The 25,426-nt window shown below is 30.8% G+C and overlaps 5 protein-coding genes across 5 annotated transcripts; 1 reads left to right on the top strand and 4 right to left on the bottom strand.

Annotated features, from left to right (window-relative positions):
* Positions 1 to 223: 223 nt before the first annotated feature.
* On the top strand, positions 224 to 2,161 carry LOC137830615 (cytochrome P450 93A3). Its single transcript, XM_068638062.1, has 2 exons — positions 224 to 1,227; positions 1,380 to 2,161. Exons 1-2 carry the CDS (start codon positions 313 to 315, stop codon positions 2,004 to 2,006), a joined length of 1,542 nt encoding a protein of 513 aa, XP_068494163.1. The 5' UTR covers positions 224 to 312; the 3' UTR covers positions 2,007 to 2,161.
* Positions 2,162 to 5,035: 2,874 nt separating this feature from the next.
* LOC137829469 (uncharacterized) lies at positions 5,036 to 5,880 on the bottom strand. Its single transcript, XM_068636270.1, has 2 exons — positions 5,231 to 5,880; positions 5,036 to 5,090 (listed from the first exon to the last, which is right to left on the bottom strand). The coding sequence occupies exons 1-2, from the start codon at positions 5,878 to 5,880 to the stop codon at positions 5,036 to 5,038; spliced, it is 705 nt and encodes a 234-aa protein (XP_068492371.1).
* Positions 5,881 to 15,141: 9,261 nt separating this feature from the next.
* Positions 15,142 to 16,314, bottom strand: LOC137829468 (uncharacterized). The gene has a single exon (XM_068636269.1). It carries the CDS (start codon positions 16,312 to 16,314, stop codon positions 15,142 to 15,144), a length of 1,173 nt encoding a protein of 390 aa, XP_068492370.1.
* A 1,186-nt stretch (positions 16,315 to 17,500) lies between these two features.
* LOC137830614 (cytochrome P450 93A3) lies at positions 17,501 to 19,629 on the bottom strand. The gene is made up of 2 exons (XM_068638061.2): positions 18,694 to 19,629; positions 17,501 to 18,415 (listed from the first exon to the last, which is right to left on the bottom strand). The coding sequence occupies exons 1-2, from the start codon at positions 19,606 to 19,608 to the stop codon at positions 17,789 to 17,791; spliced, it is 1,542 nt and encodes a 513-aa protein (XP_068494162.1). The 5' UTR covers positions 19,609 to 19,629; the 3' UTR covers positions 17,501 to 17,788.
* Positions 19,630 to 22,422: 2,793 nt separating this feature from the next.
* Positions 22,423 to 24,919, bottom strand: RABA4D (RAB GTPase homolog A4D). Its single transcript, XM_068638060.2, has 2 exons — positions 24,446 to 24,919; positions 22,423 to 23,209 (listed from the first exon to the last, which is right to left on the bottom strand). The coding sequence occupies exons 1-2, from the start codon at positions 24,670 to 24,672 to the stop codon at positions 22,768 to 22,770; spliced, it is 669 nt and encodes a 222-aa protein (XP_068494161.1). The 5' UTR covers positions 24,673 to 24,919; the 3' UTR covers positions 22,423 to 22,767.
* Positions 24,920 to 25,426: the final 507 nt, after the last annotated feature.

Raw genomic sequence — 25,426 nt, 5'->3', positions numbered from 1 at the left:
ATTATTTTATTCAATAAAATATTAATTATTCTTAATTATAATCTGTACATAATTATTAGATTATCAATTATATCAGTACTCTTAGAGCACGTTCTTTCTTAACAAGTTGGTCAATATAGATTATCTATTAGGGAATCTTTTTTTAACAAATTGGCTGACATAATATGCATACTTTAAGAATCCCTTATCAATATATCAGTACTATTAGGAAATCTTTTTTAACAAATTTGCTGACATAATATGCATACTTTAAGAATCCCCAATCCTTTGTTTGCTGGTTGTGTTGTTCATTGACAACTTTTTCCAACATTCATGGCTGATTTTGGTGACTATTTTTTGTTGCTTCTCTTGTGGCTAGTCTCAATATTCTTGTTAGAGGCAATTCTCAAAAAGTTTGGTATAAAGAGATGTCTACCACCAAGTCCTAGAGCCCTACCTGTAATAGGACACCTCTACCTCCTCACCAAGCTGCCCCACCAAGCATTTCACACCATCTCATCTCGCTATGGTCCTTTCGTCTTCCTTTGGTTTGGTTCCAAGCCTTGTCTTCTTGTTTCATCGCCTGAAATGGCAAGTCAATGCCTCAAAACCAACGAAACATGCTTCCTAAACCGATCCAAGAAAACAAATTTGGACTACATCACATACGGTTCTTCAGATTTAGTGATGGCACCCTATGGACCTTATTGGAGGTTCATGAAAAAGGTTTGCATGACTGAACTCCTTGGAGGTCGCATGCTTCACCAGCACCTTCCCATTAGAGCTGAGGAGACAAGGTTGTTCTTGAACAGTATGATGCAAAAGGCTGGTTTGAGAGAGGAGGTGAACATAGGGAAGGAGCTAGCCATGCTGACAAATAACATAATCACAAGGATGGCTTTGAGAAGAAGGTGTTGTGATGTTGAAGGGGAGGGGCACCAATTGATTGAGCTTGTGAAAGAGATGACTGAGCTTGGAGGGAAGTTCAACTTGGGAGACATGTTGTGGTTTGTTAAGAAGTTGGATTTGCAGGGGTTTGGTAAAAAGCTTGAGAGAGTTAGAAGTAAGTATGATGCCATAATTGAGAAGATCATAAAGGAACATGAAGATGCAAGAAGAAAGAAGAAGGAAAATAATGGTAATGGAGATGAAACAGTGAAGGATTTACTCGATATTCTACTTGATATCTATGCAGATGAAAATTCAGAGATTAGATTGACCAGAGAAAATATCAAGGCCTTCATTTTGGTAATTAATTAGCAACCCTTTTAATCATTCTATCCAATGAAAAATATTCTTTAAAAGAGTTTAATTGGCTTTTAGGTTTTTTCACAATAGTGTTATATTTTAAGGGGAAAAAAAAAGAAAGTACAAGTTTTTTTGGTTATGTAATTTTGCAGAATATATTTGGTGCTGGAACTGAAACAACAGCTGCTACAATAGAGTGGGGTTTGGTTGAGCTAATAAAGCATCCAGAGATGATGATAAAAGCAAGGGAAGAGATTGAATCAGTGGTTGGTAATGATAGATTGGTGAAGGAATCAGATATTCCTAACCTTCCTTATGTTCATTCCATAGTAAAGGAAACAATGAGGCTTCACCCACTTGGACCTGTAATAGTGAGGCAATCCACTGTAGATTGTAATATTAAAGGGTATGACATTCCAGCAAAAACTACTTTGTTTGTAAATGTATGGGCCATTGGTAGGGACCCAAACTACTGGGAAAACCCACTTGAGTTCAAGCCAGAGAGGTTCCTTGATGAAGAGGGACAAAGCCCATTGGACTTGTTGGGGCAACATTTTGAACTTTTGTCATTTGGAGCTGGGAGAAGAAGTTGCCCTGGTGCTTCACTAGCTTTGAAGGTTATTCTTACAACAGTGGCTGGTATGATTCAGTGTTTTGAATGGAAGGTTGCAGAGGAAGGGAAAGGAGTAGTTGACATGGAAGATGGATCTGCAGTGATACTTCCTAGGACATATCCTTTGATATGTGTTCCTGTGTCTAAGTGTCCTCCTTTAAGTTAAGGGTATGTTTAAATGAACTTTTTTTAAACACTTACAGGAAAAAGAAGAAGAAGATGAACTTAGTTTTTTCATGTAGTTTCTTTTCTTTAAATTTTTATGGTAACCTATGTATAAATAAATGTTAGCTTATGAGAATCTTTTTTAATTTTTTTAAAGTGTTTAGGGGAAAATCTCTTAAGTGTGAAATTTATGTTTGTGTGCATGAACACCCTTTTATCTTTCTTGTAAGCAAATTGGCATGGAATGTTGATTGAGTGTGTTATTGTGGATGTAGTTTATTATTTTCCTGAATTGTGTATGAAATGTTTGATTTTCAATCATTGAACTAGACCAAAATAACTCTACATATAACAATAAAATTGGTCAATGTTAATGAAAGCAACAATCCATAACAAGGAAGGTGAGGTAATTGTTGTGGTTATTAGTAATCATGGATAAGGTTGTCAATCTCGTGAGTTAACTCGTGTCCACACTAGTGCAAAATATAAAAATAACTACTCATTAACGCAGTAACATTTTCTAAATTAATTTCATTTAAGAATGCGACTATTTATAATAGTCAATCAAACACTTTGATTTACAAGTGCGGATACAGGTATAGCCGCACTTAACCATTAGAAAACCGTTTTCAAAACAAAACAAAATTATAATATCATTCTTAAAATCAATTATAAAGAAGAATATTTTAATATATAGATAAAATATATTCTTATTTATTAAAATAAATTATAAATTTATATTTTTAATATAAATATACAAATAGTAATATTTTATTTGATTTTAAATATTAGTGTACATACAATTTATCTTTTATTCAGATTATTGACATATCCTAAGTATTATATAGGATTCAAATTCTCTCATTTTTTATGAAAAATTCATGTAATTTAACCATTAATAATAAAATCAAATTTTAAATTTATTAATTTTATAAAAAAAATTGTATTGATGAGATATTACTTAAATCCCTATTATATTTTAAAAGAATTAAAGTAATTGTCTATCAAACCATTTTTCAATTTAAAGTTCAATTTGACTCATTATTTTCAAATAATAAAAATATTAAATGTAGTTTACGTTATCTTTCAATTAGTTTCTTTCAAATTAATATTAACTCTTTTTTTTAGTTTTAAATTTAAGTAATTATAAAAAAGATAAAATAACCAAAATAAAATAATAAAATAAAATATTGATAGAAGGATAAAAAAGGAACAAATTTGTGTACACAAAAAATTAGTTATAATAAGAAATTCCTTTATATATATATATATATATATATATATATATATATATATATATATATTACCTGAAATATAGGCCTTTATATATAGGTATAGATTACTGGAAATATAGGCGTTGTTTTGATAGAAATTTAATATATATATATATATATATATATATAAATAATTTTGGATAGTCGAAATTGAAAAGAAAAAATAATATGTAAAAGAAAAATGATTAATTGATTAATCAACCTCTTTTTTAGGTTTAAGTTTCTCTTCTTCTTCAAGCTTTTTGTTTTCTTCCATTAGTATGATGTTCACGTTAATGTTAGGATTCACTTGATAGTAGATACACAAGAATAATGAATTTACCAAAAAATAAAGTTGTTCGAAATCAAGTGGAGAAAGTGATTGGAAATGAAGGTTATTTCATTTGATATGTGAGATTTGGTGTGAGAACCAGAGGTGAATATACTATTTCTTTCTTTCTATTTGTTGTTGCCTTAAAATAAGGAATTAAGGAAAAAGCGGGAGAATTAGTTTGCATATAAAAACGGTCTATTAATATTAATTTTAAAAAATAAAATTAAAATAAAAAATAATTTTATTTTTTAAGTAATTCATATAAAATGATAAAATACTTCATCATTGTACTAATAAAATAAGATATATTAAATAAAAGTATAAAATGCGATATATTAAGTAAGGGTAGATTCAGAAAAAATTTGTGTAAAAAAATGTTATTTAAAGAAATCTTCTCTATATATAGGTATAGATGTAGAGTTTTTTTTTTAATATAATTTTTTTTTCTTCGAGAAACATAAAATATTTATATTCTAAAACTGTAAAATAAAATAATAATTATTTTTCTAATAGAATTGAAAATAATTGAAACAATCTATATTTCAATCAGCAATATCGTAAATTTATATAAATATTTTGAAATAATTTTTAAGAGAAATTCCTAATATTAATTTATTTTAAAAGTTCAGAAATTAAAAAGATTTGAAATTTTGCAATATCGCAAAATAATATTAACTATGTACAAAACCATTAATATCAGTAACCATTCCTAGGACCAAAATCAATGAGGATATTGCTTACACACGCACCCCATCTCTAAACCATATTATAAATAAATTTAAAACAACAAAGAAAATAGAACAATACTTTTTACCAATTTTGATTATTGATTTCACAGAAAATTATCATTTCCTTGTAATCGCATAATCTTGAGATTTATAGGCAGCAACTCACATTACAAGATACTCTTTAAAAAAAATAAAAAATGAAGCACACAGATAATAAAAACCAGAGCAGTCTTCAACTGTTACATTGTAGATTGTAAGTACCACATACAAAAATAGAAAACACCATTCAATCTACTGCGTTTGGATGGATATAGAAATAGAATCCTAGTAACCTGCACATCAAATTAGTAAAAAACATTATTTAAATAAAATCAAACCTTTTTTAAATCATAAAAGAATATATATAACATAACACTTACTATACGCAGAAACTTCTTCTAAAAGAACTAGACTGGGAGGGGAGTAATCTATATAAAGATATTCACAGATCTTCCTTACATCATGGGGGAGCACAATAAGAGTTTCATGGCTTATATCCAAGGAACGAAGTGAGTATTGTGTGTTGCATTTCACACCAAATAACAACGTACCGTCACTCCTGTGAAATAAGAGAAAAGGAACTCCTATATGCGCATTAATGTCAGGTTTGAAGCCAAACAAAGTTGAAGAGATATAATTGTAATAACTATTAAAGGTGAAGATTTTATTCCAGGTCTCAGTTATCCCATATATATCCATCACCCACACAGATGCGGTACAAACGCATCCCTCTGAATAAATCAAAGAGTATAGGGTTAAGGGTTTCGCACTACTTCGAACAAATACCCCGTTTTTATAGTGGTAAGAATAAAGAGCTTCCACCAAGCTATCAACAAGTAAAAGCTCATCAAATGTCAGAATAAAATAATACAATGCGTTTTCAACCCATTTCTTTGCACCCCAGTGCAAAAGACCATTATAAACCACACCATTATAAGCAAGACTCTTATCTGGGGTAAGAAGTGAACAATCAAGAATTTTCAGAGGTCTCCAATCATGTTTTACATAGGTATAGAACCAAGCTTTGCGCGGCGAAGGAATGTACTCACCTTCATCATCATCAGCGTAATAGTAATGTTTCGCATCTAAATCAATTTTAACAACTAAATAATCGGATAATCCACGACTAATAAAGCCGTAAGAGTAGTAGATGGATTTATCTTTATGTAAGGGAAGATCAAAACAATACCGAATCATTGGATTGATGAAGAAGACATCACGATAAGTTTGCATGCATATAATACCATCACATATACCAATAATGTTGTCACCAAAATTACGATGCACGAACAAGTTCTGAAACAGAGTTAGATGATCGTCATCCTCACAAAGATTGGTGATGGAAGGGAGTAGAAGAACAAAAAGTTTCTTGCGAGACTTGCTGTGATGTCTAGAGATAAAATCCGGTGAAATCAGTAAGGAATGATGTAAATGGGAGAGAACCATGAATCTTATTATTGTCTTGCATGGAAGGTATGAAAATATCTCCAGCTGAAGCTCAATCGGAAGAGACATCGACATCATAGTGTGAGTTTAGTGAGAGTATTAGGTATACATTTATAGATAAATTTATTAACAATATCTTCATTAATTAAATTATAAAAAGTAGACTGCTATGTTGAGTATTATGATTATTTTATTTTCATAAGAAAAATAAAAATCGAATGACGTGACATAAATAAAAAAAGTAATAAATAAAAAAAAGTAACAAAAAGGCGTAATAAAAGTGAAAGAAGAAAAAACAGAAAGTTGTTTGTCGAGTAACAACCAGAAAAATTAAATAATTTATATATATTTATTTATATAATTTTGTTTTAGAAAAAACAGTTTTCAAAATCAAACTAAACTACAATATCATTCTTAAATATCAGTTATAAAGAGGAATCATTTTTATATACGCATATAATATATTCGTATTTATTCAAAATAAATTATAAATATATACTCTTCATATAAATATGCAAATAATAATATTTTATTTGATTTTAAATATTAGTTTACTTATAATTTGTTGTTTATTCATATTATTGACAAATCCTAAGTCCAAATTCTCTAAATTTTTAAGAAAAAATCATGTAATTTAACTATTAATATTAATTAAATTAAATTTTAAATTTACTAATTTTATATAAAATTAAATTGCATTGATGAGATATTAATGTAATTTTACTTAAATCTCAACTATATTTTAAAAGAATTAATAAAATTTAAAAATAATAAAATTAAATATGTTAATAAAAGTAAAATCAGTAATTAATTATAATAGTTACAAACAGTTATATAATAGAAACAATTCTTTTAAAATTAAAAATTGAAATTCAAACAAAAGAGTAAGGATAACATTTCAAAAATTATTTCCATGTTTAAGAAAAATTCTCATTTATAAGATCTTTAGACTCAGTATATATAAAATAAAAGTTTTAAAAATTAAGGTTTAAGAAAATGAGATAGACGTAAAACAATTATTAGTATTTATTATTTTGCATTCAACACAAACACCAATTGAATCCTATTTCAAATTAATTTAATTTCTTAATAGTTTAATTGTTTTAAAATTTTAAAATGATTTATTCGCATTTGAAAATATTTAACTAGATATGTATTTATTATAATTTTATATTTTATTTATTTAATAAATAAATACATATGGAGAAAAAAATATGTTAAAATATTTGTATCATAATTATTCTATGGTTAAATAATTTTCTGAAGATTTTGAATTGAATATTGTGATAAGTCTGGTTACTAATAAGATTTAATTATAAATTAGTTGTCAATGAAAGAAAATAATGAATAAAAATAATGTAAATATATATGAGAGAAACATTTTCTCAAATAAGCTAACATACCACTTTAATAATTAAGTTACAATAAAAGTATATTAGGATACTGTTGACAGAAAGTTTACTTGGTATAGTCGAATAGACGAGGTTCTTGTGTTAAAGGAATGGTTGGAAGCTTAGTCACATTGTAAACAATTTGTCTTAAGCAGAGAAGTCTTCGATCATTGTGCAACAATATTAAAACATGTGTTTATTGTCTGGGGCCCGAAACCGTTTCAGAGCCTGTATATCTGGCAAAGCGAGGCTTAAAGAGTTTCTGAGTTTTAAATGGTCCAGTTGCAAAGTGCAAGGTGGAGGAATGTTTATCTTCAAAGAAAAATTGAAAAAACTTAAAGCTTATCTAAGAGTTTGGAACATAGATGTGTTTGGGAATGTCCACAATATTAGTGATGGATTGCTAAAGAGGATTACAGAGTTAGATGCAAGAGATGATGTAAGTGAGTTAGGAGAGTCTGAGAGAGTGGAAAGAAGGACTCTTCTAGCAAACCTTAGTAAGAATCTTCTTAAGCAAGAGGCGATAGTGCACCAGAAAGCAAGACAAAAGTGGTTCAAGCAGGGAGATCTAAACACAAAGTTTTTCCACTCGCCAGTAAAATGGAGGAGGGCAATGAACGAGTTACATGGGGTGTTTTTCAATGATCGGTGGTGTGAAGATAAGGATGTTGTCAAAGATAAGGTCATAGAGTTTTTTGAAGCTAGGTTCGTAAGGAATGAGTTTAGCTAGCTCAAATTGGACAATGTTAGATTCAATTCCATTACAAGGGAGGATAACAATATGTTGGTCGGTGAATTTTTCGAAGAAAAATCAGGGAAGCTATGTAGAGCGGTAATAGTTCGAAAAGTCCTGGTCCATATGGTTTTAATTTTGGATTCATTAAATTTAGTTGGGATATTATTAAAAAGGACGTGGTGTCAGCAGTGACGGATTTTGCAGCTAGAGGGTTTTAGCTTAAGGGGTCTAATGCATTGTTTTTATGTTTAATTCCAAAAGTTGAAAATCCACAGCAGCTTTGCGAGTTTAGGCCTCTTTCGTTGGTTGGATGCTTATATAAGGTTATTTTGAAACTTCTGTCGATGCGGTTGAAAAATGTGATTAGCAAAGTCATTGACGTTAGGCAATCACCTTTTCATGAAGGGAGGGGTTTGTTGGATAGTGTTTTAGTGGCTAATGAAGCCTTGGATGAGATAAACAGAAAGAAGAGAAGTTGCATTTTTTTCAAAGTCGATTATGAGAAGGCTTATGATTCTGTCAGTTGGGAATTTATTCTATATATGTTGAAAAGGGTTGGTTTTGTGACAAATCAGTTTTTTGGATTAAGTGTTGCTTGGAATCAGCTTTAGTGTCAATGCTCGTGAATGATAGTTTGACTAAGGAGTTTTATCCTAAGAAAGGGCTTCGTCAAGGTGATTCGTTAGCCCCTTTTTTGTTTCTTATTGTGGGAAAGGGCTTGGCAAGAGTATTAAGGATGGCAATTGAGAAAAACACGATTGATAGCTTGGAGATTGGAAGGAAGAAAGTGAAGGCAAACATGTTAGAGTATGTTGATGACGCATTATTCTTTTGTGAAGCTAACACTAAAAGTGTGTTTAATATTAAGGCGGCTTTGAATTGTTTTGAGCTCTGTTATGAGTTTAAAGTAAATTTTATGAAGAGCAAGATCGGTGGGCTAGGGATAGACCAATGAAGTCTCCAAAGTTTTGCGGTGATTCTTAAATGTAATGTGATAGTAACCCCTTTTGTTTACTTGGGTATGTTGGTAGGGGGATGCTATAAGAAAGGCGCGTTTTGGGTTGAAGTGTTAGAAAGATTGAAGGCTAAACTGAGTAGATGGAAATGTAGGTTTCTATCCTTGACAGGGAGAATTTGTCTAATTAAGTTTGTACTTTCATCTATTCCATTATTCTATTTGTCTCTTTTCAAAATGCCCTCCGTGGTGGCAAAAGACATGGTGAGGATTCAAAGGAATTTCTTATGGGGTTGGGGTGCTGACGGGAGAAAGATTTCCTAAGCATCTTGGAGTAAGGTTTGTGAGCCACATGAGATTGGTGGTCTCAGTATTCTAGACGTAAGGGTTTTTAACATGGCATTATTAGGGAAATGGATGTGGCGGTTGGGGACGGATAAGGGCGGGTTGTGGAAGGAGGTTATTGATTCCAAATATGGTGGTTGGAGAAGTTTGCGTGAGGGAGTGAATTCTGGTAGGGTTTCCCTCTGGTGAAAAGATTTGAAGGAAGTTTGGGGTTCGGAGAGTTGGGGAAGGAATTTTGAAGATGCTTTCAAGTGGAAGGTTGGCAATGGAAAGGAAATTTCCTTCTGGGAGGATTGTTGGACCGATAATGAAGCTTTAAAGAAAGTCTATCCGAGGTTTTTCTCCCTGAGCTCTTCAAAAAAGCTATGATGGCTGAGGTTGGGAAAAGGATTAACGGTGTTTGTGAATGGAAACTAGCTTGGAGGAGGAGTTTTTTTAAATGGGAAAAGCCTTTGTGAGAATCTTTTTCCAGGATTTTCAAGGGCTGATCCTTGATTCGGAAGATGTGGATAGTTGGGTTTGGAAAGATGGGGAGGTTCTAGTTTATTATGTTAAATTTGCTTATAATTGTTGGGTCTATTTGTGTCTAAGTTCAAGAGGGGAGGGGTGAATTGAGCTTATAAAATTTTCGCAAGAACACACAATTTCCAGTATTCCAGAGGCAAAAAGAACAGATTGTTTTTACATGAAACAGATTGATTCTTCAGAGCAGTCTTGGCACAATTTGAATTTGTCCAATGTAAAATTGTGATCAACAGAGAATTATAACAGAATCAGATCAGCTTAATTATTGTGAGGATGAAGGATACAGCTATGCTTAGAAATCAAACAAAATTACTCAACACAAGGTTTTAAGAAGAATAAATCTTTCACAGGTTTCAATGAATAGACAATTTGTTTTCAGATCAAATAAAACAGCATATACAACTGCTTTGATTGTGATTAGAGAGCTTTAACAAATCAGGAAGAACAGTTTTTATTAAACCCATAATTAACAGATTCAATTTCAAAAGAACAGATTTAGTTCTTGACAGAAATAAGCAAAACCAGAAACGAGTGCAGGGATGAGAAGAAAAGGCACAAAAGTTTTTATACTGGTTCACTCATACAGAGCTACATCCAGTCTCACCTTACCCCAAGGTGGAATTCACTAAAAACAGTACCAATTACTTACAAACACAGCAGTTCTTGAACCCTACAAGAACAACACACTCAATGCTGAAAAACCCTATTTCAGCACACCTTGCACTCCAAGAAACCCTATCAAGGAGTGACTAACACTTACACCTTTACAAACAAGAATAAAGGAAAGATTACACCTGAAAAGAAGATGCAAGAACTCAAAACCAGTAGTTCAATTTGCTGCAGAACTGCACCAGCACCTTCACCAAGATCAAAGGTTTCCTAGAACAAGCACACTTGAAAATCTCTTTGGAAAACCTTTCAAAAATCTTTCAATCCTTCTTCTCACATTGAAAATGTTTGATCTCTGTCAAAAACGAAACTTGTTCTTTCACAGTGAAACAGATTAAAATATAGCAAACAAGCCAGCTCAGCTTTAACTGAAATAACGAACTAGGCTTTACCTGTGGTGTCCTAACAGAATTTTAGAAAAGCATTTTAACAGAGAAGAAATAAACCGATTCTTTCTCCACAAAACAGATTTATTTTTGTACTGATTTAAATCTTTTAAGAACACTTTAAAAAGCTTTTCAAAAATCATTTAACCACAACATGTGCTTGATCTAAGCTTGGTTAGGCATCTAGGATGGGTTATACAGCAAAAGGCAACCTTACACAATTACAAGGCTAATTACAAACATATCTAAAAACCTATTACAAACTTCAAAGCACTCAAGCTATTTTCTTCATCAAACACACATCAAGCCTTGGTAGGGAAGAAGCTTCCTCCTGCTTCAACAATAATTGTTTAAGGAGGGCACACGAAAGGGAGAATGTTTTTATGCAGAAAAAGTTTTGGAGGAGTAAAGCGGTGTCATCTGCTCTTGTCTCTGCTTGGAGGGTGTTGGAAAATAAAATTGCTACTAGGGAAAACTTAGTTAGGCGTGGGATGGGTTGGAATTGTTCGCTTTGGTTCAATTAAAGGCTTGGTCTAGGTTACTTCCAAGTCACCCTCAACTACTTTCTCTTATTCTGATTGGTGCTTTAATCTTCTAGTTTGTATGAGGATGGTTAAGTGATGTAGTTTAGTCAGGCAGTTCTAGAGTTGGTTTGAGAGGTCTGGTAGGTTCTGTATAAGGGTTGGATCACCCCTGAGGTGGTTTAGTGATTCATTTTTAATTTATTGTTTATTACTGATAAAAAATAGTAAAAAATATATTAAACAAATTCAAATTTATTAAACAATGAACATAATTATATTAAATCAATTACGTCATCTACTCTATTGTTAGAACTTACAAATCCCTAATCTTGATTTGTAACTAATATAAAACTAAAAACAAATGGAATATAATAATGAGAAAAAAAGAATAAGATGAGAAACTCTTATAACAAACCTTAAGAAAATATATAATGTTCTAATCTCTTCCCTCTTCTTCGCAAGAATGTTGAATTGACATCAGAACACATGAGGAGCATTAACAATTAAACAATAAAAAAATATACAACTTGCATTGATTGATTAAACAATAATGATCTTGGTTCAAAGAAATACTTTTAGATTGACATTTTTATTTTTTATTTCTTAAACAATTTTTTTCAAATTTAATATTAACTTTTTTTAATTTTAAATTTGAATAATTATAAAATGACAAAATAACTAAAATAAAATAATAAAATGAAATACTTATATAAGGATAAAATAGGAAAAAAATGTGTACACAAAAACAAAAACAAAAACAATTATAATAACAAAAAAACAGAGATTTCTTTTTTTATATATATATATATAATTGATTTTATATGCTTTTAGTTGTATATTATAAAATTTGAGTTTATAAATTAAATTGGGAAGGTTGTTATAGGTAAAAATAAGAATAAACGTGATATTATCATAAATCTTTGCATACGATAGAGGAATAAAAAAACTCAGTCGATTTACTCGTTTGTCTATACATTCATCTTCAAATGATCTTAAATCTTTGCATACAAGAGAGGAATAAAAAAACTCAGTCCATTTACTCGTTCGTCTAGGCATTCATCTTCAAATGATTTTATTTAAAAAATCAATTCACTCATTCGTTAATCTGTGTATGGAGTAGATCCGTGAAAACAACAACACCTAAACATTTTGAGTCATCATGAAATATTTTAACACACTTGAAATTATACTCTAAAACTACTTTACCCTATGCAATCTTCCACCAAGCTATTTTTTGGATACCAATGTTTTAACAATTTTTAATCAGTAATAATAGTGGAAAGAGTATGACTGCATCAAGATTTCGATCTCTTTGAATTCAACCATGCTAAAAATTCAAAATTATTGGCTTATCATAATAAAATTAATTAATTAACGGATATGACGCAATTTCTATAAATATATTTTTGTTCTCAATTTTTTTAGAATATATTCAAAGTTAAACTTATTATAAATTAGTTGCAGGATTGGTAAAATCACTTCATGGCTACTAATAACCGCAACAAAATACCTCACCAACATAATCAAAAAATAAATATGGTTGGCTATCAAAAAGTTTTAATAATTTTATCCTTTTAAAGTTGTATTGATCTAACAAATGGCTACCTTAATTAATATTTAGTTGTTGGTGGTCCATGGCATAGAAGCAGTAGGTAATATTTCATCTTCCTTCTCCTCTAATGTATGAACTATAGCTTTCATTAACATTGTCCAATTTTATTCTTCTATTCAGAGTTGTTTTGCTCTAGTTCCCTTATTGAATATTATAATGGAACTATGACTTCTTCTGATATTTTGAATTTTCAATATAAAAATAGAAAATAAAAAAAAAGATATTTGATAGGATAAAAGTGAAGATAAATTGGAGAAAAAGAGGTAATTGGGCAATGTTTCTCAGCAAGCTTAACTTTGCAATGTTTAATTTTGAATTTAAAAATTTTTGAAATATAAAATTAAAACTGCTCACAAATAATTATTATTTGTATTATTATCAAATGGGAGTGAAGAGGGTAAAAGAACGAAACCCTAAGAAATGAAATTTAAGGGAAAAGAACCTTCGTGACATTAACACGTTGACCTTGAGGGGTGCGGTTGGCAACGATAAGATCGAAAAAAAGATGATGAACTCCTCGACAATGTGATGTCGGAAGTAGCCAAAGTGATCTTCATTGTCGAAAGCGTTCATGATAATCATGAGATCCTAACCATCACCTATGCATTTAAGCACCAACAACGCTATGTGATCTACATTGTTCTCCCCTCTTGCTCTAGATTTTCTCTTAGTAAAAGTTCAAAGAGAATGATAAAGAATAGATCTAAAACAAAAAATTACACAAAATCGTATAATATTGACACGAAAATATGAAAGAACAAATTTGCAGAGAAAAGATAGGAGAAATGAGAGGCGAATAAATATAGTGATAAATAATATATAATCATAAAAAGTGTAACAAAGAAGTTGGGTAAAGTGAAGAAAATGTGCATACCTAAGAAGAATGAAAAAGTTTTTTTTTTTTTTTTCTGTTGAAAGCATGAAAATTTAAGTGATTTTTCTGAACCATTGAAGAAGAAATGGAGAAAAATGGAGTTTGAAGAGAAATGTTTAGTTGAATAACTCAAAGGAGAGGAGTGACTCTCGCTTAGTTTGAGAGAGATGATAAAAATATCCAGAATAAAATTCAAGACGGCTGTAATTTTGAATTAGGTTTACAATTACTCCATAATTCATAATTCAAAATTTAAAATACAAAATTCAAAATTTAATTTTTAAAAATAAAGAAGTCACAAAATAAAAAAATATCTCTTCTCATATATTTTTAAAATAATAAAATAAAACATAAATATAAGAATAAAATTGAAATAAAAAAAATCTCTTTTATATATAAGTATAGATAAAAATTTAAAAATTTATTATTATTAATTATTAATATTTTTTATTAATAATTATTTTATTATATTATATAATTAATTAATTAATTGTAAATTATAATCATAACATATAACAAATAATTAATTATAAATTATAATCATAACATATAACAAATAATCGATTTATTATATATATAATTGATTCTATTATGTTTACATGTGACATATAGAAACGATTTTATATATATATATATATATATATATATATAATTGATTTGTGATATAGGATATAGACTTAGAGTTTATTTTTTTAATATAATTTTCTTTAAGAGTATAGATTCAAGAAACATAAAATATTTATATTCTAAAATTGTAAAATAAAATAATAATTTTTCTAATAGAATCGAAAAATAATTGAAGCAATCTATTTTCAATCAGCAATATCGTAAATTTATATAAATATTTTGAAATAATTTTTAAGAGAAATTCTGCAATATCCCAAAATTTCATGATTACTCATTTTCAATTATCCAATTCAAAGTGTGCAAATACTACCTAAAAAGTATTCTCACTCCATGTTGATCACACGCACCCAAAATTTGTGCCAACTTGCAATGAATTATCAACAAGTTTTATATGTGTGAACCTTCCTCATTTTACAGAAAATTATAATTTCCTTGTAATCGCATAATCTTTATATCCAAAAAGTGAGATTTATAGGTATCAACTACTCTTAAAAAAAAAATAAAAAAATAAGCAGACAGATAATAAAACCAGAGTATATTGATGGTGTATCTGCTTCCGGTCTTCAACTATTACATTGTAGATGGAGATAGAAACCATTCAATCTTTCGGATGGAGTTAGAAATAAAATCCAGACTAGTACCCTGCATATCAAATTAGTAAAAAATATTATTTAAATGAAATCAAATATTTTTTAAGTCATAAAAGAATATGCATAAGCATAACACTTACTAGATGCAGAAACTTTATCTAAAAGAAATAAACTTGGGGGAGAGTAGCCTATATAAAGATGATCAAAATCAAACTTCCTTATATTATTACGGATAAGAACATGGCTTATATTGCTTATATCCAAGGAACAAACCGAGTATGTCTCCAAGTATGGTGTGCTCAATTCCACATCAAATAACAACTTACCGTCACCCCTATGAAATAAGAGAAAAGGTAATTCTATATAACTATGAATGTCAGGATTGAAGCCAAACAAATTTGAAGATATATAATTGTGAGCATAATTAAAGGTGAAGATTTGATTCCAGGACTCAGTCATCCCATATTTATCCATCACCCACACGGCAGCGGTACAATAGTTCTCCTCTGAAAAAATCAAAGAGTACAGAGTTAAGGGTTTGGTACTATTTTGAACAACAATTACTCCGTTTTGATCGTTGTAAGAATAAATAGCTGCCGCCAAACTATCAGCAAGTAAAAGCTCCCCAAAAACTTTCGTTTGAGGATCAAATGTCAGAATAAAATAATACCATGCACCTTCAACCCATCTCTTTGCACCCCAGTGCAAAAGTCCATAGTAAACCACACCATTATAAGCAATATTCGTAGCCGTAGTACAGATTGTCCAATCAGGAATTTCCAGAGGTCTCCAAACATTTTCTAGATAGGTATAGACCCAAGCTTTGCGCGGAGAAGCAATGTATCCACCATCATCATCATCATCACTATCAGCATAATAAAAATTCTTCGCATCTAAGTCAATTTTAACCACTGAATAATCGGATAATCCACAACTAATAAAGCCGTAAGCATAGCCGTAAGTATGTTTGGAGGATTTATCTTCATGTAAGGGAAGATTAAAACAATACCGAATCGTTGGATTGATGAAGAAGATATCACGATAGTTATGCATGCATATAATACCATTACATATACCGATAATGTTGGTACCAAATTTACGATGCACAAACAAGTTTTGGAACAGAGTTAGATGATCGTTATCCTCGCAGAGACAGGTGATGGAGGAGGAGAGAAGAACAAAAAGCTTGTTGCGAGACTTGCTGTGATGTCTAAAGATAAAATCTGGTGAAATGAGTAAGGAATTGTGTAAGTGGGAGAGAACCATGAATCTCATTATTGCCTTACATGGAAGGTATGAAAATATTTTTAGTTGAAGATCAATTGGAAGAATCGGAAGAGACATAGTTCTTCACTCAGTGTGTGTGAGTTTGGTGGGAATATTATGTATACATTTATATATTTTATAGACGCTAAATAATTTATATATATTTATATATATAATTTTGTTTTGGAAAAACAGTTTTCAAAACAAAACTACACTATAATTTCATTCTTAAAAATCAGTTATAAAGAGAAATATTTGTTGCTAGATGTGGACGTGGAGATATTGCTACGTTACTTTACTGTTTTAGTGGAGAGTGCGAGATATTTGTTAATATTTGTTGTGTCCATTTGAAAAGAAAGAATGAGTCTAAGTAAAACTTTGAATTGAAACGTGGGTTGATGGACATTTACTTTAACTCCCTCACAAAAAAAATATATTTCATTATTGTTTTCCTTACTCTTTTTTTTGTTTGAATTTTGAAAGAATTATTTTTATTATTTCCTATTTACTCTCCACTATTGTAACAATTTTAAAATTAATTTAAGAAATAGATTTTATGATTGTCCAAACCCACATATCCTACTCCTCACTTTCTCCCCTTCTTTTCACAATTTTTTTATAATATATTCAAAGTTAAACTTATTAGAAATGAGTTGTGGGTTGGTAAAATCACTACTAATAACCGCAACAAAATACCTCACCAACGTAATAAAAAATAAATATGGTTGACTATCAAAAAGTTTAATAATTTTAACCTTTTAAAGTTGTATTGATCTAATAAATGGCTACCTTAATTAATATTTAGTTGTTGGTGGTCCATGGCATTGAAGCATTAGGTAATATTTGATCTTCCTTGTCCTCTACTGTATGAATCAATTATTGCTTTCCTTAACATGGTCCAATTTTATTCTTCTATTTAGAGTTGTTTTGCTCTTATTCCATTATTGAAAATCAAATATTTGTGATCTTCTATTTAGAGTTGTTTTTCTCTGATTCCATTATTGAAAATCAAACATTTGTGATCATGGCCAAACATAAATTATCACAATTCAAATTAAAAGTATTTTTTTTTAAACGTCCTTATTTCATTACGATTTTATCCTTAAAAAATATCTCGATGAATTAAGAGAGAAAAATGTATTTAAATTATTCCTAATCTCAACTCCTACCGAATGTGAAATTATATAAAAACTAGTTTCATGATTGAAAATCAAATATTTCATTTAAGGAAAATAATAAACTCCATCGCAATAACACACTCAATCAATACAAGAAAAATAAAAGGGTGATCATGCCAAACATAAATTTCACACTTAAAAGAGATTTTTCCCTAAACACATTAAAAAAAATCATAAGCTAACATTTATTTATACATAGGTTACCATCAAAAAATCAAAGAAACTACATGAAAAAACTAATTTCATCTTCTTTTTTTCTTCTTTTTCTTGTAAGTGTTTGGGAAAAAACCCATCTAAAGATACCCTTAGCCCAAAGGAGAAGACCTAGCCACAGGAACACATAACAAAGGATGGGCCCTAGGAAGTGCCATTCCAGGTCCCTCTTCCATGTCAACTACTCCTTTCCCTTCCTCAGCAACCTTCCATTCAAAACACTGAATCATACCAGCCAAGGTTGTGGGAATAATCTGCAAAGCCAGTGAAGCACCAGGGCAGCTTCTTCTCCCAGCTCCAAATGACAGAAGTTCAAAATGCTGCCCCTTCAAGTCCAATGGGCTTTGTCCCTCTTCATCAAGGAACCTCTCTGGCTTGAACTCAAGTGGGTTTTCCCAGTAGTTTGGATCCCTACCAATGGCCCATACATTTACAAAAAGAGTGGATTTTGCTGGAATGTCATACCCTTTAACATTACAATCTTGAGTGGATTGTCTCACTATTAAAGGTCCAGTGGGGTGAAGCCTCATTGTTTCCTTTACTATGGAATGAACATAAGGAAGGTTGGGAATATCTGATTCCTCCACCAATCTGTCATTACCAACCACTGATTCAATCTCTTCCCTTGCTTTTCTCATCATCTCTGGATGCTTTATTAGCTCAGCCAAACCCCACTCTATTGTTGTGGCTGATGTCTCAGTTCCAGCACCAAACATATTCTGCAAATTACATAACCAAAAACCTTGTACTTTCTTTTTTCCTTTAAAATATAACACCATTAACATTAGCTTTTGATATCTTATTTAAACAAGAGAAACTATTATTCAATCATAATCACAGTAAAAGTCATATTTATTCACTATTATTTAACAGTGCAAAAAGTTTTATGTGTAGAAACTAGGTTTTTTTAGGATTAATGTAGTTTTTACAAAATTATGAAAATAGGAAAATCTTATTTCAGAAACATGATTTCAAAATAAAAGGGGTTGGTAATTACCATAATGAAGGCCTTGATATTTTCTCTGGTTAATCTAATCTCTGAATTTTCATCTGCATAGATATCAAGTAGAATATCAAGTAAATCCTTCACTGTTTCATCTCCATCACCACTATTTTCCTTCTTCTTTCTTCTTGCATCTTCATGCTCCTTTATGATCTTCTCCATTATGGCATCATACCTACTTCTAACTCTCTCAAGCTTTTTGCCAAACCCCTGCAAATCCAACTTCTTAACAAACCACAACATGTCTCCCAAGTTGAACTTCCCTCCAAGCTCAGTCATCTCCTTCACCAGCTCAATCAATTGGTGCCCCTCCCCTTCAACATCACAACACCTTCTTCTCAAAGCCATCCTTGTGATTATGTTATTTGTCAGCATGGCTAGCTCCTTCCCTACGTTCACCTCCTCTCTCAAACCAGCCTTTTGCATCATACTGTTCAAGAACAGCCTTGTCTCCTCAGCTCTGATGGGAAGGTGTTGCTGAAGCATGCGAGCTCCAAGGAGTTCAGTCATGCAAACCTTTTTCATGAACCTCCAATAAGGTCCATAGGGTGCCAGCACAAAATCTGAAGAACCGTAGGTGATGTAGTCCAAATTTGTTCTTTTGGGTCGGTCTAGGAAACATGTTTCGTTGGTTTTGAGACATTGGCTTGCCATTTCAGGCGATGAAACAAGAACACAAGGCTTGGAACCAAACAAGAGGTAGACCAAAGGGCCATAGCGAGATGAAATGGTGTGAAATGCTTGGTGGGGCAGCTTGGTGAGGAGGTAGAGGTGTCCTATTACAGGGAGGGCTCTAGGACTTGGTGGTAGGAGTCTCTTTATACCAAACTTTTTGAGGATTACATCTAACAACAAACTTGAGGCTAGCCACAAGAGAAGCAACAAAAAATAGTCACCAAAATTTGCCATGAATGTTGCAAAACAGTTATCAATTATGAACACAACAAAGATTATCATTCTTATATAAGAGCATGAAGCTTTAAAATTAAATATAATAACATTATTTAAATATCAATAATTTATTTGAGTCCAAATTCTTTCCCTAATAATTAATATTTCAAATCAATCAGCAACATATATTAACTATTAGTTGTGTAATTCATCTATTTAAACATTAGTGGTAAAATGGGCTAAACAAATTCATTTTATTTCGGGTGTTGTTTGCCAGTAAATTATGGGATAGGGGGGTTGTGAATTCTGATCCATCTCAATTTTTTTTTAATTTTTTTTTAAATAAATATATATATGCACATATACACTAAAAAAATTATTAAATAACAATTAATTTAAAAAAAATAGTGTTTTATAAACTAAAAAATTATTTATTAATAACATAAAATTTATAAAATAATTTTTAAATTGATATTTAATATTAATTATTTAAAATTTTAACTATTAATTATTTTTTTGAAATTAATCTTTAATTATAATTTTTACTAGAAAAAAAATCATTTTTGTTAGACAATATCTATAATAATCATCTGGGGACACTCTACACATTAACTTTTTTTTGTGGTAGACCATATTTTAACCTGCCTAGTAATTGCTGAAACACAACACGTTAAAAATAATATTTTTTTTCTATTAAAGTTTGTTAAATAAAATTAAAATGATTCATACATCAAATCAAACATTATATGAGATCAGATTAAATATAATAGCAAGAGAGTGAATAATGCACTTAATTTATATTATTTATAATTTAAATATTAAAATCCGTACCTTTTCTAATTTCTTCCTTCTTGATTTGTTGCTAAAAATATATACTGAGTGGTCCTATAAATTACAATAATGAGATAAAATATTAAAATCCGTATACCTTTTCTAATTATCTTTCTGTTTTCTTGTTAAATAAATATACGTGAGTGGTCCTATAGTATATTGTCCTTCTGGGTTTCCTCCAACGTTCATCTAATCCTTTCTCCTATTATAAATAATTTTTTTGTTATGATAATTTGAGATTATCATCATTTTCTAATAAACTATCACAGACTTTATCACACAAAAACAACTATTACGACAAGCATTGATAACTAAATAAATGTGGTAGATTTTGAAATCAATTTTATTGTTATTTGTTATTTCGTCATAAGATTCATTACAAATTATCTTGTAGTATTTAAGTTAGAGAAAGTTATAATAATTTTATTTTTGTCATTGACAAAATTTATCACTATAGAGGCTACAATGGTATGAAAAGTGAATAGTTATATTCTTTTATGAAAGTCACGATCACTCCAAAAATGTAGTGATAAAAAGAATGTACAGTTTAAGTCCATGAATTTTTGCTTAAAGAAAGCAAAAACATCAAATGATTAATATTTTTGTGTATTCACTTATTTTGAAGTATCATATTCTTCAAGCAATTTCTCTTAAACGAGCTCAATATTACTTTAATTTTTTAATTGATGCTGCTCAAATAAAAATGATGTTTCTTTACCTTCGCTTCAAATGAAGATTCCTAATCAAACATTGTATGGTGTTTAAACCAGATAATCTAAGCATATATAATTGTGTTCTTAAGGGAGAATGTTTGTGCATCTATGATTTTGCTAAGTGATATTGCTAAAAAAAAAAGACATGGTAAAAAGAATGATTAGTCATTCTATTTTGCAAAAATAAGTGTAGGAGAATGCTTTAAAATATCCTAAAAGTTGTATACAATTTTTGATATGATTGGTTTAGATATAAATATATGTAATAAAAGATAAACTTGAAGATTGTAATGTGGTTGAATAAAAATTATAATTTGTCAATATATCATTATTTATTTCAAAAGAAAATGATGTTTTGACAATCCTAAAGTTGTATTCATCAAGATGGGTTTAAATATAAATATATATAATAAATGATAAATTTATAATTAAATGATATAAAAAATATTAAAATAATAGTATTGAGAGTTGTAATGTGGTGGTATAAAAATTCTGGATTGTCAGTATATATTACCCATTTCAAAATTAGAAAAACTGAAAATGGACAAAAAGAAAAGTTTTTTTTTTTAAATCGGCAGACACAAAAAAAGTTAAAAATTTGGCATCTTGGACACAAGAAAAAGTTAAAGATGCCAAATGAACTTTATAAATTTTATGTCTTCTTTGACCTTCTTTATACATGTGTAAATCATCTTAATCTTCATATACATGCTCCTTAGAGTTCATAACTGCAAAAGAAAACTCAGGTTAAAATTCACAGTTCTTGGTTTATGAATGAACACTACTAAGATTGAAAAGTTTTACTCATTGACAGGTGAAATGAAGTTGCTAACACGAGTTTTGCTTCACTTTAAAACTCCTGTGCACCTATCAATCTATGTTCATTGTCTCTTATCCATTCATCCACATGTTTACTATCTCTTATCCATACTCATCTCGATTTTGAATCACCATTCAATCCTTCAGATAAATTTATGAAAAAACCCTGAAAACAGCATCCAGACCGTATTGAAAGATGGCTACCAAACTGAAAAGAAAACCGTATATTCACAAAAAGAAGAAGAAAATAGAACAGTACGCCTACTAATAATCAAGAGCCACAGCGTCTTTCTTTGGGATCTTTTTATGCGTTCATCACTGCAAGATCTCTGCAGGCAATGCTGGGAAGAATAGAAAATACTTAAGAAGAAAAATATACTACACATCTTTTGTCTTTCATTGCTATTGGGAAGCAACTGAAACATCAAAATGTAACTGCAAAGCTTAGATGATTTCACAAGAATTATAGTTTGTGTAAGTTGATCCCTTCCTATAATTAATAAATATTTCACATCAAAGACAACATTAATACTAAAAATTTCAACTACAGTTTGCATTCCTCTGTCCGAACTGAACCATCCCTTCACAACCGGGGGATTTGTACTAACAAATTGAAATCCTAAAGCTGTAAAAGATCAAAACAGAAGAAAAACTGTATGCTTGCAATCAACAAGCACAGTGATAAATAAATATAGCCTACATTTTTCTGATTGGATGACCAAGAAAAGTATCTGCCCTTTCTACAAACGCCACAAGTGGGCGGAGTCAGGGGGAGCAATATGCTCCCAAGAGTGGAAACAAGCAAAACCTAAGACTATCCACAGCAGCCACCCTTTTTTTCAGCATTCATGTCTTGGTTAGGAACAATTATCTTGGTTCCCTTCAGAAGCCCTGAACTGCCATTTGGATCTGCATCATCATTGGCAGTTAGTGTTTTCTTGCTTATAAGTCTGTATATCTCAGATAGAATGGTCAGAAAGGCAGTTTCCACATTAGTGGACTCGAGTGCTGATGTCTCCATAAAGAATAGGTTCTCTCTTTGTGCAAACTCCTCAGCGTCTTCAGTTGGCACTGCTTTAAGAGTTCCAAGATCACACTTGTTGCCAATTAGCATCACAACAATATTTTTGTCTGCATGGCCTCTCAGTTCCTCTAACCACTTTGCCATGTTGTCAAATGATTGACGCTTAGTCATGTCATAAACTAACATTGCTCCAACAGCACCGCGATAATATGCACTAGTAACTGCCCTGTACCTGAGAGAAGAAAGAAGAGATTTCAGAAGCTAAGTTGCAAATAAAAGCCTCAAACTCTAAAATAAAATCCAGAAAACAATTCAAGCCAAAGCAGAGAGCATATATATAACATAATTAGAATATGATTACTCATCATAACCTTGCGCGCAGAAACAGCTACCTCAAACTTATTGTTTAGGAAATCACCACTTGAAATTTTTTTCCTATGTCATAATTTGCACCCCATCCATATATTTTATCACTATCAACAACAGTAATTCCACAATTCACTAAAGTACATCCAAGGATTCCGAACTTTACAGGAGCTAAATCCAAATAAGACATAAAATAAGTTTAATTTTCATGCACGTGTAAATAATATTTTGATTGTCAACCAATCAGAAATCATTTAAGTATGACTTTTAAAGTAGTCTGTCATTATATAAAAATCCTGCTGTCATTATTTTTTAACTGGCATATCACTTGTTGATGTATGTACTAGACACCGATTTGATTTTATACTTTCTTCCTCTCTCCTTTACTTTCTCTTTATGTAGGTTACCATGCATGGGTCTAGGCATAGTTTATTATAAAATTCAACAAACTTATCATTCATAACCATCTACCTTGTTAGATGAGTCACGAAAACCTTTACATTATTAATACATTCCATAAAATCAAACAACATTTCATCAATTTTCATAACCCCAAATCTTGATCACAGAATCCTCTAATTCAAAACAATAAAAACTAAATTTGCCGCCTGAACATCAAACACATTTCCCTTTCCTTTTCCACTTGATCCCCTTCCCCCTACACCATGAGGTCCTCCCAGTCTCAACCAAAACCATTCAATTCGAACACTAAACAAACCAAATTAGCTCCAGCACTTTCCATCTGTTTTCATATACATCTGTTGTGAATCAGAAGACTTGAGAAAACTCGTGATAAGACAAAAAATATATAAACCACTGATCTCTAGCAAAGTTCAAATAATCTCCAATACTGCAAATCATCTAAACCACGCAAGAAACACGTTCTTAAATTAATAAACAAAAACAAAAACGAAAACGACATTCCAGCAAGCGAAACGACACGCAATTTCTAGATTGATTGTTCAATAGTACAACGAAACAGAAGGATGAGAACAATTAACGGTGCGTTTGCGAGGTCTCTTCCTAATTATTGTTATGGAATTCGTGAGAAGCAAAACGACAGGCAAAGGAAAGCGAAACGCGGAAGGAGGAGGGAATGGACCTTTCTTGGCCGGCGGTGTCCCATATTTGAGCCTTGACGGTTTTGTTGTCGATGATGAGCGTTTTGGTCTGAAACTCGACGCCGATCGTGGCTTTTGAATCGACGCTGAATTGGTTTCTGGCGAAGCGCGCGAGGAGCTGGGTCTTGCCGACGGCGGAGTCACCGATCAACACCACTTTGAAGACGTAATCGATCTTCTGGCTGAAATCGCCGTACAGGTTCGACATCCCGCGGAAATGAGACGGTGATGGCTACGCGAGACGGAGGGTGCCGTTGGCGGCGGCGTGGTTTAGATGAAACATTGCGAATGGTTGTTGTTGGGATCGCGGAGGGGGGAAGGCGTGATCATCGTGATCATCACATGTTGGTGAAAGGAAGAAAGAGGGAAGACGCGGTCGTTTTGGTTGTTGGGTTGACAAAAGAAGAGGCGTGAGGAGCAAGGAAAGGCCGTTTCGGATGTTCAAATGGGAGAATAGAATACGTAGAAAAAAAATTAATATACTACAACTTTTTTTTATATATATTTACTTTTATATTTTTGAATAGTGTTTTTAAACTACTTATATTATGTAAGATTTAATTTTAAATACTTAGGAACATATTAAATAACTACATAAAAGCCTTATAATTTTAATTTATCTTTAAAAATATTAATCGTAATGGAATTTAGTACGACTTTTTTCTTTCTTCAATTAATAAAAAATGTATAAATAAAGAATAAAAAATATAATGAATCATTTCAATTTTCAAATAAAAAAGAATTACTGTTTTCTTCAAATACATTTTAAAATAACTAATAGTAAAAAACCTAAAAACAAGTATCTACGTAACATTAATGCTTATACTATAGTATTAATATCTTTATATATCTATTAAATATTTCAAATTTTAATAATGAATAACATTTTTCATGCATACATTGAAGAATTTTGAAGTCAGTGACTCATATTCTTACTTTAGAATGCAAGAGTAGAACAACTA

Source organism: Phaseolus vulgaris, chromosome 7 (genome assembly GCF_051622355.1).
Source record: "Phaseolus vulgaris cultivar YP4 chromosome 7, ASM5162235v1, whole genome shotgun sequence".
NCBI classification, from domain to species: Eukaryota; Viridiplantae; Streptophyta; class Magnoliopsida; order Fabales; family Fabaceae; genus Phaseolus; species Phaseolus vulgaris.
The sequence above is the reverse complement of the archived record's forward strand: the minus strand, read 5'-3'. Positions and strand labels throughout refer to the sequence as shown.

Excerpts from the sequence above, each read along its gene's own strand:
- LOC137829468 (XM_068636269.1), bottom strand. The coding sequence starts at position 16,314 with ATGAGATTCATGGTTCTCTCCCACTTACACAATTCCTTACTCATTTCA.
- RABA4D (XM_068638060.2), bottom strand. The coding sequence starts at position 24,672 with ATGTCGAACCTGTACGGCGATTTCAGCCAGAAGATCGATTACGTCTTC. Across the intron at positions 23,210-24,445 it reads GACACCGCCGGCCAAGAAAG|GTACAGGGCAGTTACTAGTG; the intron begins GTCCATTCCCTC and ends TTCTTCTCTCAG.
- LOC137829469 (XM_068636270.1), bottom strand. The coding sequence starts at position 5,880 with ATGTCGATGTCTCTTCCGATTGAGCTTCAGCTGGAGATATTTTCATAC. Across the intron at positions 5,091-5,230 it reads AAATGGGTTGAAAACGCATT|AGGGATGCGTTTGTACCGCA; the intron begins GTATTATTTTAT and ends TGATTTATTCAG.
- LOC137830614 (XM_068638061.2), bottom strand. The coding sequence starts at position 19,608 with ATGGCAAATTTTGGTGACTATTTTTTGTTGCTTCTCTTGTGGCTAGCC. Across the intron at positions 18,416-18,693 it reads ATATCAAGGCCTTCATTATG|AATATGTTTGGTGCTGGAAC; the intron begins GTAATTACCAAC and ends TGTAATTTGCAG.
- LOC137830615 (XM_068638062.1), top strand. The coding sequence starts at position 313 with ATGGCTGATTTTGGTGACTATTTTTTGTTGCTTCTCTTGTGGCTAGTC. Across the intron at positions 1,228-1,379 it reads ATATCAAGGCCTTCATTTTG|AATATATTTGGTGCTGGAAC; the intron begins GTAATTAATTAG and ends GTAATTTTGCAG.